Source organism: Microcaecilia unicolor, chromosome 3, assembly GCF_901765095.1.
Source record: "Microcaecilia unicolor chromosome 3, aMicUni1.1, whole genome shotgun sequence".
Taxonomy (NCBI): Eukaryota; Metazoa; Chordata; class Amphibia; order Gymnophiona; family Siphonopidae; genus Microcaecilia; species Microcaecilia unicolor.
In genome coordinates, this window is record NC_044033.1 from 397,736,521 (window position 1) to 397,749,944 (window position 13,424).

At 41.0% G+C, this 13,424-nt stretch overlaps 1 protein-coding gene across 1 annotated transcript in view; it reads left to right on the forward strand.

The window, feature by feature from the left end:
• Nucleotides 1-1,358: 1,358 nt before the first annotated feature.
• Nucleotides 1,359-13,424, forward strand: part of PKHD1 (PKHD1 ciliary IPT domain containing fibrocystin/polyductin) — a 980,909-nt gene continuing 968,843 nt past the window's right edge. The window contains exons 1-3 of the mRNA XM_030198735.1: nt 1,359-1,519; nt 10,362-10,489; nt 12,461-12,538. Of these exons, the coding sequence (XP_030054595.1) occupies nt 10,435-10,489; nt 12,461-12,538 (133 nt within the window). The 5' untranslated portion in view covers nt 1,359-1,519; nt 10,362-10,434. The remainder of the gene's footprint in view (nt 1,520-10,361; nt 10,490-12,460; nt 12,539-13,424) is intronic.

The following is a 13,424-nucleotide window of genomic DNA, read 5'->3' on the forward strand; positions in this document are numbered from 1 at the left end:
GGCTCTAGTGAGTGAAAGAAGGGGCTTAAACAGAGTTAGAGAGCCAACAAATGAGAGTGACACACTCCTAATGAGTGAGACTTGGCATCTCTGCATTGATGGGTAAGGAATCCAGTAGATACTTATACCATAGTATGGCTGCTCTGGACCTACACTGTTTCAAAAAATAAAAGACAAAAAAAACCTATATAAAGCTTGTTTTCTGCATAACTGTCAAAACTTCACCAATTAAAAAAAAATTGGGATATATCATCCTGAAGAAATTTGCAATAAGCCTACACTCATGCAAGCCACCTCACCTAAACAACATCACCTCACTACCTGGTTCTTCAACTGTTGCAATGTTTTCTTCAGCGCGAATTGATCGGGCCCTGCCACTTCCTGACCGGCGAGCTGTTGAGCCTGTTTCTCGCAATTTTTCAAAACATATTCTACGTTTATCCCTCTTCTACCTCTTTTCTTGAAACTCTTGCACCAGTCTATGAGGACCATAACCTTTCTCCAGATACAAATTTTTAATAAGAAAATGATTCTCCTGACTGAAAACCACTGCAACTATGTTTAAAGCAAAATGTTATCTGAGTGCATCATGACAATAATCGCTAGGTGGTGGCGATGCTGTTTAGGTGAAGTGGTTGGCATGAGTGTAGGCTTATTGCAAATTTATTTAGGATGATATATCCCAAATTTTATTGAAATTGGTCAAGTTTTGACAGAGTTGTGCAGAAAATATTTGTATAGTTTTTTTTTTATAAACACTGTAGTCGCTGACTGCATGGCTGGTCACCCTACTACTGCCAGAGTCACTTAATGGCATACCAGAACATTTCAAGAGATTTATTAATCAGTGCTACCCATGCTTCACCCTGTATCCTCAAATTCCTCAGCCACAGCTTCTGGATAGAAGTGATATTACGCTTTCTCATGGGAGAAATTTAGAGGAGCAGTAAAAGCACAGAACTAGAGACCAAGAGACCGCAGACCAGTTCTCCTTTTCATCCATTATTGTGTGAGTTGAGCAAACTGCTCAACTTTCCTTTGCTCAGACTTACAATGCATCTTACAGGGACATTACAACCCCTTAATCGCATCTCCACTCAACACATTCTTGGAGCCATATAAAAATGCCAAGTAATTTTCTACAACGGCAGAATTTGAGTCTCGTAGTCTGAGGAAAGTTGTAAACCTGCTTCCCTAGTGGTCTCTTTATAAAATTTCCTGTACTTCTTTTTTCATTCTGAATTGATTAAAAGTGTAAGTAGCTTGTTAATGATTAAGTATGTCATATGCCCAGCTAGGGACTTTTTACACTGACAACCTTCAGGTTACTTACAAACTAGTTTTGTAAGTTGCAGAGGTCTGTCGGAATAAATTACAGTGCCAGCACCTGAAAACAGCAGGCAGTGCTTTCCCAAAAAGATACATTGTTTTCTTTTGAAAGTTTTTTTTTCCAGTAATTAATAGTACCAGTAAACGACTATTCTTTAAGGAAAGACAATCTGGGCGACAACAGGACAAAGTGAGTATCTGGTTATTTATACTTAAACCTGGTAAGATAAGGGAAGATATTTTTTAAAGAGTAACTCAGTCAGACTTCATGATGTTGAGAACTTGTACTTAAAGGTCATGGAGCTTCCCAGAGATTCTTATGATTTACTATGGGTGGGGTTGCTACCTTGAGTTTTGCTTCATTGAACTGTGTAAAATATACAACCCTCTTTTTCTTAAGGAAGTGAGATAAAAAAAACTCGATGCATTAAGCAGGATGAAGGCAGAACTGGATCGGACTCCTCAAGTTGACTGGGTTGAGTTGGCATCCTACCAGTGATTAGCAAATGGATTACTCCTGGGTGTCCCCATTATCCCCTGGATTCTATATATGGCATGCCGAGTAGCACATGCTAAATTATGCAATGCATGTGGCCACTTTACATGCCTTACTCAATTAGTTAATGAGCCTATTAGTGTTAATAATTGGCCGACAACGACCGATTATCAACACTAATTGGCAATAATTGGAGTTTATACGTGCATCTTTTTATGCATATTCTAAAAAGAGGCATGTGTAAATTCCAGCATATGTAGCCAAAAGGGGGTGTGGCAATGAGAGGAGCGTGGGCATGTGAGGTTCGTCAATGAAATCTATGCATGTGGGTATAGAATTTGGGGGAGCGCACCTAGATTTAGGAACAGACATTTATACCAGCTTTTCACAGATATAAATGGCTGCGCCTAAATCTAGGCACATCCACCTGGCCTATACGCTATTCTATAAACTGTGTCTGATTGTAGACACGGCTTATAGAATACTGCTAGGTGCGTAAATTGTACACGCCTAGATTTTAGTCACCATATATAGAACCTAGCCCTATGTGCTTCAATATGTGAAGCCTCACTAATCCTTATAAGAATAGCTCTTTTGCCAAAAATTGGAACATAGACTTTCAGCAAGCGAAACAGTTCTTTGATTGACAAGATAGCACTAGAAGAATGAGCCCAAAATGCAGAATTATCGGTGAAATCCACCTATGCATCCAGTTTTTCCTTCCTAAGCGCACAACTATGGAACGCATTGCCAAAAGCAATAAAAACTACGTTCGACCACCTACATTTTCGGAAAGCACTAAAGACAGACCTGTTCAGAAGAGCATACCCCACCGACCCAACAGAAAAATACCTGGTCACTTGCGACACAACGTAACCAAAGACTGTAACGGACATTATCTGACTCTTCTTCCCCCTTTCCCTCTCTAAGTTCCCCCCAACTGTACCTACCATACATGTACCTCATTCTACCACAATATCACTTTGTATTCATTCATACCATGTATTTGTTCAGACCGGAATCGGCTAACGCCGTTAACGGTTATATGTAAGCTACATTGAGCCTGCAAAAAGGTGGGAAAATGTGGGATGCAAATGTAATAAATAAATAAGTGACTTCTCAGATATTTTAGAAAATGTTCTTGGAATTTGGGCCAAATGTCCAAAAGAGATTTTCCCATTTTTTGTCTATTGGAAAAAAAAAGATTTACACATAGACACTTTTTTAGCTGTTTTCCTGTGTAGTTTTGTCACAACAGATGATCAGATATAGTGATGTTCATGTCTGCACTGGTGTTGCTGCATGCACAGCTGGAAATATATGCAGCTCCCTCCCCCTCTCCGTGAAGTAATGCACTCTTTAGACATAAATCCTAGAAACCCCAGGTCACAGTCATGCTACTGGAGGGCTGCATTTTATATCTAAACTAGTAAAAGAGGCCCGTTTCAGAGCAAATGAAACGGGTGCTAGCAAGGTTTTCGTTGCCACCCCCCTCCCTCCCTGGCCAACCCCTTCATTGTTCTGCCATTGCTTCGCCCCCAATGTCATGACGTTTGACGCGAGGGCGGGTCCGGAGCGATTTCCACCCCGCCTCCCTCCCTCCCTGCCAACCCCTTTCGTTGTTCTGCCATTGCTCCGCCCTCGAGGGCGGGGCCCGGAGCGATTTTGGTGGCTTCACCACCACGAACCTTCAAACCTTTTTGAAGGAAGTCAGGGCTTGGCTTCACTGACGTCAGTGTCCTCAGAACGTTGAGGGTGAGTTTTATTATAGTAGATTATTTAAGAGCATTAAGCAATATTAGTAGTGTTTTTACAGATTAATAGTACTGGCATATTTATTTGTTCTTTTAAAATCTGAGCTGCAAACATATCACAAAATAATCAGGTTTAGACCTGTTTTAATAAATCATGGATTCAAGGAATTATTTGGTCCTGGAGAAAATTGGAATCTTTGTAGGCTGCCACACCTGTCCGTAGGTCCCTCTATCAAACACCTGAGGAAGGGAATTGCGCAGATTCAAAAGCTCATTTATTGCAACTTCTTTTTTTGTTGGTGTGACAACCATTCTCTAGAGTGTATTCAGATTGAAGAATGCTTTTCTTCCAAAAGGGGTAAGGGCTTTTTCCCGGATTCTATATATTGCAGCTAGGGTTCCACGATGAAATCCAAGCGTATTCTAAACAACGCGTGTAACTTAATAGGCTTAACAAGTTAATCAGTATTGATAACAGGTCTTAATGAGCAATAATGAGCACTAATTGGTAATAATTAGAATTTATGTGCACAACTCACTACGCATATTCTGTAACACACTGCACCTAAATTCTAATGCATGTAGCCAAAAAGGGGTGCGGTTATGGGTGGGAAAATATGCGTTTGTGGGTGTTCCAAAATTTACATGCACTGTTATAGAATATGCCCCTGTGCATGTAAATCTATGCGCCGGCATTTACCCCACATTTTCCTTGGTGTACGTAGATGTACGTAGTTTTAAGCGCTATGATATCAACTAAGCATATTCTATACACCATGCCGTTTACAGGATACGCTTAGGTGGAATGTTATTCCATATATAGAATCTGGCCCTTTAAGGATAATTCTATGACAGTTCACTTCTATTTAGGTGCCAAGAATGCACATAAATGACAACAATACTGGCATACATAGGTGTGTACATGTCAATATCCTGGTAACAGTTTAAGGTGTTGACAATTGTATATCAGGCATTATTTGTTGCTGCTCCATTTTATTTGAAGCAAGCACTGAGGGCCCTGTTTACTAAGATGCGTTAGTGTTTTTAGTGTGTGCTAAAATTAGCACATGCTAACTTTATAGATGCCCATAGGAATATTATGGGCATCTACCTGGTTAGCACATGCTAATGCTTAGCACACACTAAGGACTCTAATGCACCTCTAGCGTGGCTTAGTAAACAGGGCCCAGGAATGTGTACCATCTGCTATGCATCTCTCCACTGATACAGTTATTTGACTGCACCATTCCAATATACGAGCTTCAGCATTTGCTCCAGCTGAAATTTCTTTATGGAATGAGTTTTGTTTTTTTTTTACATTTGTACCCCACGCTTTCCCACTCATGGCAGCCTCAATGCGGCTTACATATTGTATACAGGTACTTATTTGTACTTGGGGCAATGGAAGGTTAAGTGACTTGCCCAGAGTCACAAGGAGCTGCCTGTGCCTGAAGTGGGAATTGAACTCAGTTCCTCAGGACCAAAGTCCACCACCCTAACCACTAGGCCACTCCGTTATTACTCTGGTTTTGAAAGCATAATTATTTGTGACTGCTCATGTAAATGTATGTTGACATGTTACATAATGCTGGATGTCATTATGTTTTGTTTTAATTTTTTAAAGTATTGTTTTATTGATTATGAGTGTTTTTTATGGAAACCACCTAGTTACAGGTGGTATATAAGTTTCTAAAATAAATAAAATAAATATTCTATAAACTGTCACCTAAGTGCAATGGCATGTAGCTTGAAGATGGGTATAGAAACAGGTGGTCTTGGCAGAGCTTGAGCAGGGGGCACAGTTACATGCATAAATTGAGTGGTAGCGGTGGTACAGTGAATTTGTGCCTGAAGAGAGATACACATTTAGAACACTTCCCATCGTGAAACATAGTGCTATGTTGGAGGCCTTTCTGTGATAGCATTCAGCAATTGGATTTAAGTTAAGTACAGATTGCTCCAGTTTGAAAATTTAAGGAAAATATACATAGTAACATAATAAATGATGTTTATATGAGGTTTTGTGTGATGCATTACTGGACTGAAGTTAAGAAAATTATTTTGAATAAAAAAGACTAATGATGATTAAAGGTGTTGATACAAGAATATTATATATTTATATATCCACCATATGATGGTCCACAAAGAATTATACAAATATTGTTCTTGAGAGAACTTTTTTGTTTAGTGGCATTTGTTGAGGTGCTCTCTTTTATGGTTCTCTTAGCTTGACCACAGTGAATAGTTTAAATAATAATTTATGCATGAGTCTTTTCCCCAGCTCTATGGTTGGTGTAAGTGGTCACACCTAAAATATAGGTGCGTATTTGCCCTGCTATGCTAACATAAGAACATAAGAATAGCCATACTGGGTCAGACCAATGGTCCATCTAGCCCAGTATCCTGCTTCTGGCAGAAGCCCAAACAGTAGCAACATTTCATGCTACCAATCCCAGGGCAACCAGTGGCTTCCCCATTTCTGTCTCAATAATAGACTATGAACATTTCCTCCAGTAGCATTCTTTAAAAAAAAAAAAAAAAGTAGGTACCTACTTTCTTTTATAGAATGGGCTCCAGATTGGTGCACTTTTATACAATTACCTGTTTTGTATGCATTCTATAAGATAATACAACCACAAAGTTTAACTGGGACACACAGAGATTGAGGTGCTTTATACTGTTTGTGTTAGACATTGGTCCTCATCCCAAGTAAATGTGAAATAAAGCGAATAGAATGTTGGGTATTATTAGGAAAGGTATGGAAAACAGGTGTGAGGATGTTATAATGCCGTTGTATCGCTCCATGGTGCAACCGCACCTTGAGTATTGTGTTCAATTCTGGTCGCCGCATCTCAAGAAAGATATAGTAGAATTGGAAAAGGTGCAGCGAAGGGCGACTAAAATGATAGCGGGGATGGGACGACTTCCCTATGAAGAAAGATTAAGGAGGCTAGGGCTTTTCAGCTTGGAGAAGAGACGGCTGAGGGGAGACATGATAAAGGTATATAAAATAATGAGTGGAATGGAATAGGTGGATATGAAGTGTCTGTCCATGCTTTCCAAAAATACTAGGTCTAGGGGGCATGCGATGAAACTACAGTGTAGTAAATTTAAAACAAATCGGAGAAAATATTTCTTCACCCAACGCATAAACAAACTCTGGAATTCGTTGCCAGAGAACGTGGTGAAGGCGGCTAGTTTAGCAGAGTTTAAAAAGGGGTTAGACGGTTTCCTAAAGGACAAGTCTATAAACCACTACTAAATGGACTTGGGAAAAATCCACAATTCCAGGAATAACATATATAGAATGTTTGCACGTTTGGGAAGCTTGCCAGGTGCCCTTGGTCTGGATTGGCCGCTGTCGTGGACAGGATGCTGGGCTCGATGGACCCTTGGTCTTTCCCAGTGTGGCATTACTTATTTACTTATGAACTTCATTTGCACAATGTCTTGCATGAAAGCACTTAACAATTTAAAACATAAAAATACACAATTTTTAGGTGAAAGTGAGCCAATAATTAATCATACTGAAACAGATTTTGCCATAAATATGTGGCTGAAAAAGAACAATCAAGAATGGGGAAGGGAGGTCTTGCCATCTTGACTTGGCTGCATGTCAACCAAATAACAACATGAGACATGAGGCCTGAGCTGGATTTTTCAGTACATATGAGTGGGCATGAAAGAAATGTTAATGTCCCGCTTCAATTTATTTCATTTTCTGCTTGCATGTGGAGGGTAATTTCTATAACAGGGCACCTAGGACAAGAGGGTAAGCAGATGTCTAGTCTATAAAGAACATAAGCTAGTGGTTCCCAAACCTTTTTTGTTCATGGCACCCTTTGTGTCTGGGCCATTTCTGGCAACTGCCATTGAAGATCCGAGTTTATTTTGGCCATTAAAAAGTTAACTGGCTATGCCGTTATTCAGCGCTGACTGGTTAACTTTTTAGCAATCAAAGACAGGCCTACTATTTATGTGGCCTAGTTTGATTCTTCAACATAGCCGATTTGGCACTGGATATCTGCACCTGACCAGCTATGTCGCATGAAATAGCCGGTTAATGGCTAGCTGCTAACCGGGATATTCAGCAGGAGATAACCCATTATCTCCCACTGAGTATCCGCAGTTAGGCACTTAAGCCCTACTTAACCGGACATGAGCCATTCCTGGCCGGTTAAATAGCTTTGAATATCGGGGAGATAGTGGGCAACTGCAAGGAGGAGCATGGATCAAGGTGGGGCATCAGGGGGGTCAGGGTCCTACCCAGGACTCGTATGCGTATATTATAAAATACTAGTAGTTATGGGCCTCATTCTAAAAAGATTAAGCTCCTAAATTTATGCTCCTAATTTCTGAGCATAATTTATGTGCCTAAATTTATTCTCCTAAATCAGGAGCATAATCTATTGTGGAGCATAGAGTATGTTCGTAATTTAGGAGCATACATTTTAGGAGCATAAACTTTATAGAATAAGGCCACATACATCTAACTGTCAAGAGCTAGGTGTGCACATTTATACAAACCATTTGACCAGTGTAAGTTCTCACACCTAAAGTTAGGCATTTAACTGCAGACGTGATTGGCATTATAGAATTTACTTACCCTAGGATTCTATATATGGCGACTAAAGTTGTGCATGCAAATTAGTTCACGTTGGCAATTTGCACATGCAACTTAATGAATTAATGAGCTAATCAGCGCCAATAATTGGCTGCCAACAACCAATTATAGCTGTTATAACGGTGTGGCAAGAACTCCAAAGCGTGTAATTTCAGGGGGACATGGCCAGGGCCAATTCAGAGGGGCATTTCCAGAATTTACGTGCATTGTTACAGAATAGACGAATAGACTGCGCTAGTGTAGGCACGTGTTTTGGATGTGCGCAGATCCATTTTTCACTGCACCTGTAAAAAATGCCTTTTTTTGGCTGAAAATGGATGTGCAGCAAAATAAAAATTGGCACGCGTCCATTTTGCTTCTGAGACCTTACCGCCACCCATTCACTTAGCAGTAAGGTCTCAAGTGTTAACCGGGCGGTAATCATCTACGCACATACACTGCTGATTACGGCCCTGCTAGCTCCAAGTGTCTGAAAATAAAAAATATTTTCGGACGCATGCAGCGGAAGCGCATAAAAATGGAATTAATGCCCGGGCCACACTGTAGTCGGGTGGTAGTTCCAAATTGACCTACGTTGTGAACGCATAGGTGCCTAAGAGGGGCATAATCGAATGACGCCGGCCAAATCGATGGCCGGCCATCTTCGGGGCCGGCTCCGCGATGGGTCGGAGCCAAGTGTATTTTCGAAATACACTTGGCGCTGGCCAAATCGCTCGCCGGGTTTAGAGCAGGATCGCCGGGTTTATATGAGATGGCTGGCTTCGTTTTTCAGCCATAATGGAAACCGGGCCCGGCCATCTCAAACCCAGCGAAATGCAAGGCATTTGGTCGTGGGAGGAGCCAGCATTTGTAGTGCACTGACCCCCCCTCACATGCCAGGACACCAACCGGGCACCCTGGGGGCACTTAATTTAAAAAAGAAAAAAACCCAAAATAGCTTCCAGGTGCATAGCACCCTTACCTTGGGTGCTGAGCCTCCCAAATCCCCCCCAAAACCCACTCGCCACAACTCTACACCATTACCATAGCCCTAAGGGGTGAAGGGGGGCACCTACATGTGGGTACAGTGGGTTTTGTTTTTTTTTGGAGGGCTCAACATTAACCACCACAAGTGGAACAGGTAGGGGGGGATGGGCCTGGGTCCACCTGCCTGAAGTGCACTGCACCCACTAAAAACTGCTCCAGGGACCTGCATACTGCTGTCAAGGAGCTGGGTATGACATTTCAGGCTGGCATACAGGCTGGCCAAAAAAGTTTTGTTTTTTTTTTGGGTGGGAGGGTGTTAGTGACCACTGGGGGGAGTAAGGGGAGGTGATCCTCGCTTCCCTCCGGTGGTCATCTGGTCAGTTGGGGCACTTTTTTCAGACTTGGTCCTAAAAATAAATGGACCAAGTCTGGCGGGCGAAATGCTCCTTCGAGCCAGTCATTTGGTTTTCATTATAAAGTGAAGCAGGCCATCCAAAATCCATGCCCCCGTCCTGGCCCCATCCCGCCTTTGCTACCGTACCAACACGCTCCCTTGAAAGTTGGCTGGCACCGCGACGAAAAAGCAGTTGGGGCCGGCCAAAATCGGCTTTCGATAATACCGATTTGGCAGGGATCAGGAGATCGCCGACGATCTCCCGATTTGTGTCGGAAGATCGCCGGCAATCCCTTTCAAAAATGAGCTGTAAGTGACTTAGTGAAAGGGCCCCTTAGGCTCTGACATTTACAGCTGCTTTCAGCAGGGGTAATTGCTGGCACCTAAAGTTAGGTGCCGTTTATGTGCTTAGAACTATTCAATAAAGGATGCAGCATTTACATTTTTCAGCACCAATTTTTCTGCGCCATTTATAAAATCTAGTCCAATGTGCACAATGTCCTGGTGGTTATCTTTAGCCAAATTGTAGAGAATCACCCTTTAAATGCTTTCACATACAACCAGAGATGGAAAGAAAGTGAAATGGAAATTTTCTGTTTGGAGTCTCTCTTCATTGCAAGGGAAGCAAACACGTCAGTGGTACTTTTCTGTCAATTTTAAAAGAAAGCACAAAACATCTCTATTTGAAGTTGACTTGAGCAGCTACAATACCTGAAACGTTTAGTGGTTCTCTGAAATGGTATTTTTCTTTTTCCTGACACTATGCACATATACCATGGCTGTATCTTTTTTTCCCAGGGACTGGACATTGTTATCATCGGTAACCTAATGCATAAAGCAACTGTGAAGTCACCTTTGTTAAAGTTCAGTGATGATTGCGGTGTCAATCTTTGCTTTTCTTAACACCGTGGCACTGCATGTTGTGGGTGAGTTTTAAAGAAGTCTTTGCTACACTGTATGATTTAAAGGGTCTTTGTTGAATAAACATGACAGAGATATTTTGACTTCTAATTTTGGTAGGACAAGTTAATGGCTGATGTATTTTAAGAGAGCATTATGCCCTCTCTCCATTCTTTATGTCTTCTTAAAATAGAAAGCTCTCAACTAGATTCACACCAGAGCGAGGGACTATGAACTAGCAGTTGGGAGTCTGACAGAAATATTTATGGCAAATGGTAAACTAACAGAGATAAAATGAATACAGAAGTTCAACATTATCACTGTATCTTATACCAGTGTGTATTTTTTGGTAGGATACATTTTCTTTTTTTGATTTCAAGACCTTTTATTATTTTAAAATCAACAAATAAGGGGGCCCTTTTACTAAACCACATAGGTGCCTACATGTGCCCAACGTGCACCAAATTGAAGTTATTGCCCGGTTACCGCATGGCCCTTGTGGTAATTTCAATTTTGGCATGCGTCCGCTACGCGCGTCTGGAACATATTTTTTATTTTCTGGCACGCAGCAGCTACGCCCGTCAAGTGGCATTTGACATGCGTAGACCATTACTACCCAGTTACCATGTGAGACCTTACCGCTAGCTCAATGGCTTGCGGTAAGGTCTCAGACCCAAAATAGACACATGGCAATTTTCATTTTGCCACATGTCCATTTTTGGGCAAAAAAAGGCATTTTTTGTAGGTGCGTTAAAAAATAATTCTGCACGCACACCCAAAACAAGCGTCTACACTACCGCAGGCCATTTTTCAGCCCACCTTAGTAAAAGGACCCCACAAATTTGAAAGACAGTGCTAGCAAACAGGATAACAGTAACATAATAGCCATGAGAACAGCAACATAATCTTAAAGCAGAACCCATAGAAATGCAGCTATAAATATTTAACAATAATGTTAAACATCCATGTCAAACAAACCCCGAATCCCCTACAATAAATTAAAAAAAATTCTAATTATTGTCATCAATTTAAAATATAACAAATCCCTCCTTTACCTCACCCTCCCTTCCTTCACCAATGACACCACTAAGGAATCCTTTTACCAAGCTATGGGAAAAGTTGGCCTTAGCGCGCCCTTGTGTTGGTTTTTCCCACATGCTAAAGACATTTTTCCTGCAGCTGAAAAATGGCCGATTTCTGTTTTCTCAATTAATGGTCATGTGCTAATGTTTTCATCAGCATGTGGCCATTAACAAAAATTAACATGTGAGCACTTACCACCACCCTGGGCTAATAAGTTAGAACACGGTAATGTAAATATGCTAACTGATTAGCACAGAAACACCCACTGTCTGCCTCCGACACACCCCTCCATGGAAAAAATAAAAAAAAAATTCTTTTGTACCTGGTTTGTGCATGCACATGTCAAACTGTGCGTGCAAATGTGAAACTTACTGCAGAACGCCTGCGTGTCTCACAGCTTAGTAAAAGAAACCCCTAACTGTTCACAGACACTCTGCAAAATTATAAATACACAAGTGTATTTAGGAGTGTAATTGGAGAGAAATAGGCAAAAATACACAAAATAAAAGGAAGCAAACTCAAAAATTACTAACACACATCTATATAGAGTTTGCCAACCTGATAAAGTGTGAAGTGTGAATACAGGAACCTATTATCATTAAATAAAAGAAACCTCAAACCTCCAGGACTGCTAACACACAGCTGTCATCCCAATCAAATGAATTTATCACTGGTTTCATTATCTAGGGGGGAACCCGAACAGTGAAAAACACCCCACAACTCTGTAGGGAGAAAAATCAGTGTTTCAACTCCCCACCCCCTCGGTTGTCAAAAGAAATAGACCATTAACTCAAGACTTAGGATACATTTTCCAATGAAGCTTTGAGTATATATTTCCTAAGGCCTGACCTATAAAATGTGTTACAGTTTATTGGAGGTTGATGTCCAGTAAGGGATATGCTCTTTTTCCATAGCATCAACTGTCAGTTTAAATATAGAGCCAGAAGTGGGGAGCATAGCTGGTGGAACATGGATCACATTAACATTTGATGGTGAGTTTCAGAGATCTTTCAACTGGTTCACGTATGCGTGTGTCTGTCTGTCTAGTGAAGGGTGATACCTCTTTGAGTATAATGCTATAGAAACCATTTTTGTCTGTAAAATATTAGCATGTACTTGTTCAGTAGGAATGCTCAGGGGCAGAGTTTGGGCAGCGGCATGATTTATATACTTAGGGTCGGATTCTGTATAAGGCATGGTGAGTAGTACGTATTAAATTGTGCAAATAGCCAATTTACGCATGCTACTCTGATGATAATTGGCCGATAACAACCAATTATTATCACTATGGCAATAACTGAAATTTATGTGCACTTTTTAGGCATATTCTAAAAAGAGTTGCACTTACATTCCAATGCGTGTTGCTGAAAAGAGGGAGTGGCCATGTGTGTACATTGTTATACAATTTGGGGGAACGCACCTACATTTAGGCATGGGTATTTATACAAGGTTTTCAGTGGCATAAATGGCCACACTTAAATGTAGGTGCATTCCCCGGTCCTATGTGCTATTCTATACGCTGCACCTAACTTTAGACGAGTTATAAGGAATAGCACTAGGCACGCCATTTACAGAATCTGGCCCTTACTGTAAACACACACATTTACACCTTCAATCCAGGCACAATTTCTCTGGGATGTGTGCTAGTATTTTATAAAGACACATAAGCACCTATGTGTCTTTATAAAATAGGCAAAACATAGGTGCCTTCCTACCCTATTAACTGAGGACTTCTTTTACAAAGCCACACTAGCGATTCCTGCATGGCAAATAAGAGGAAGCCCATAGAAATTGAATGGGCTTTCTCTCATTTTCCACACAGGAATCGCTAGTGGGGCTTTGTAAAAGAAGCCCTGAGTCACCCTGTCATAAAATTAC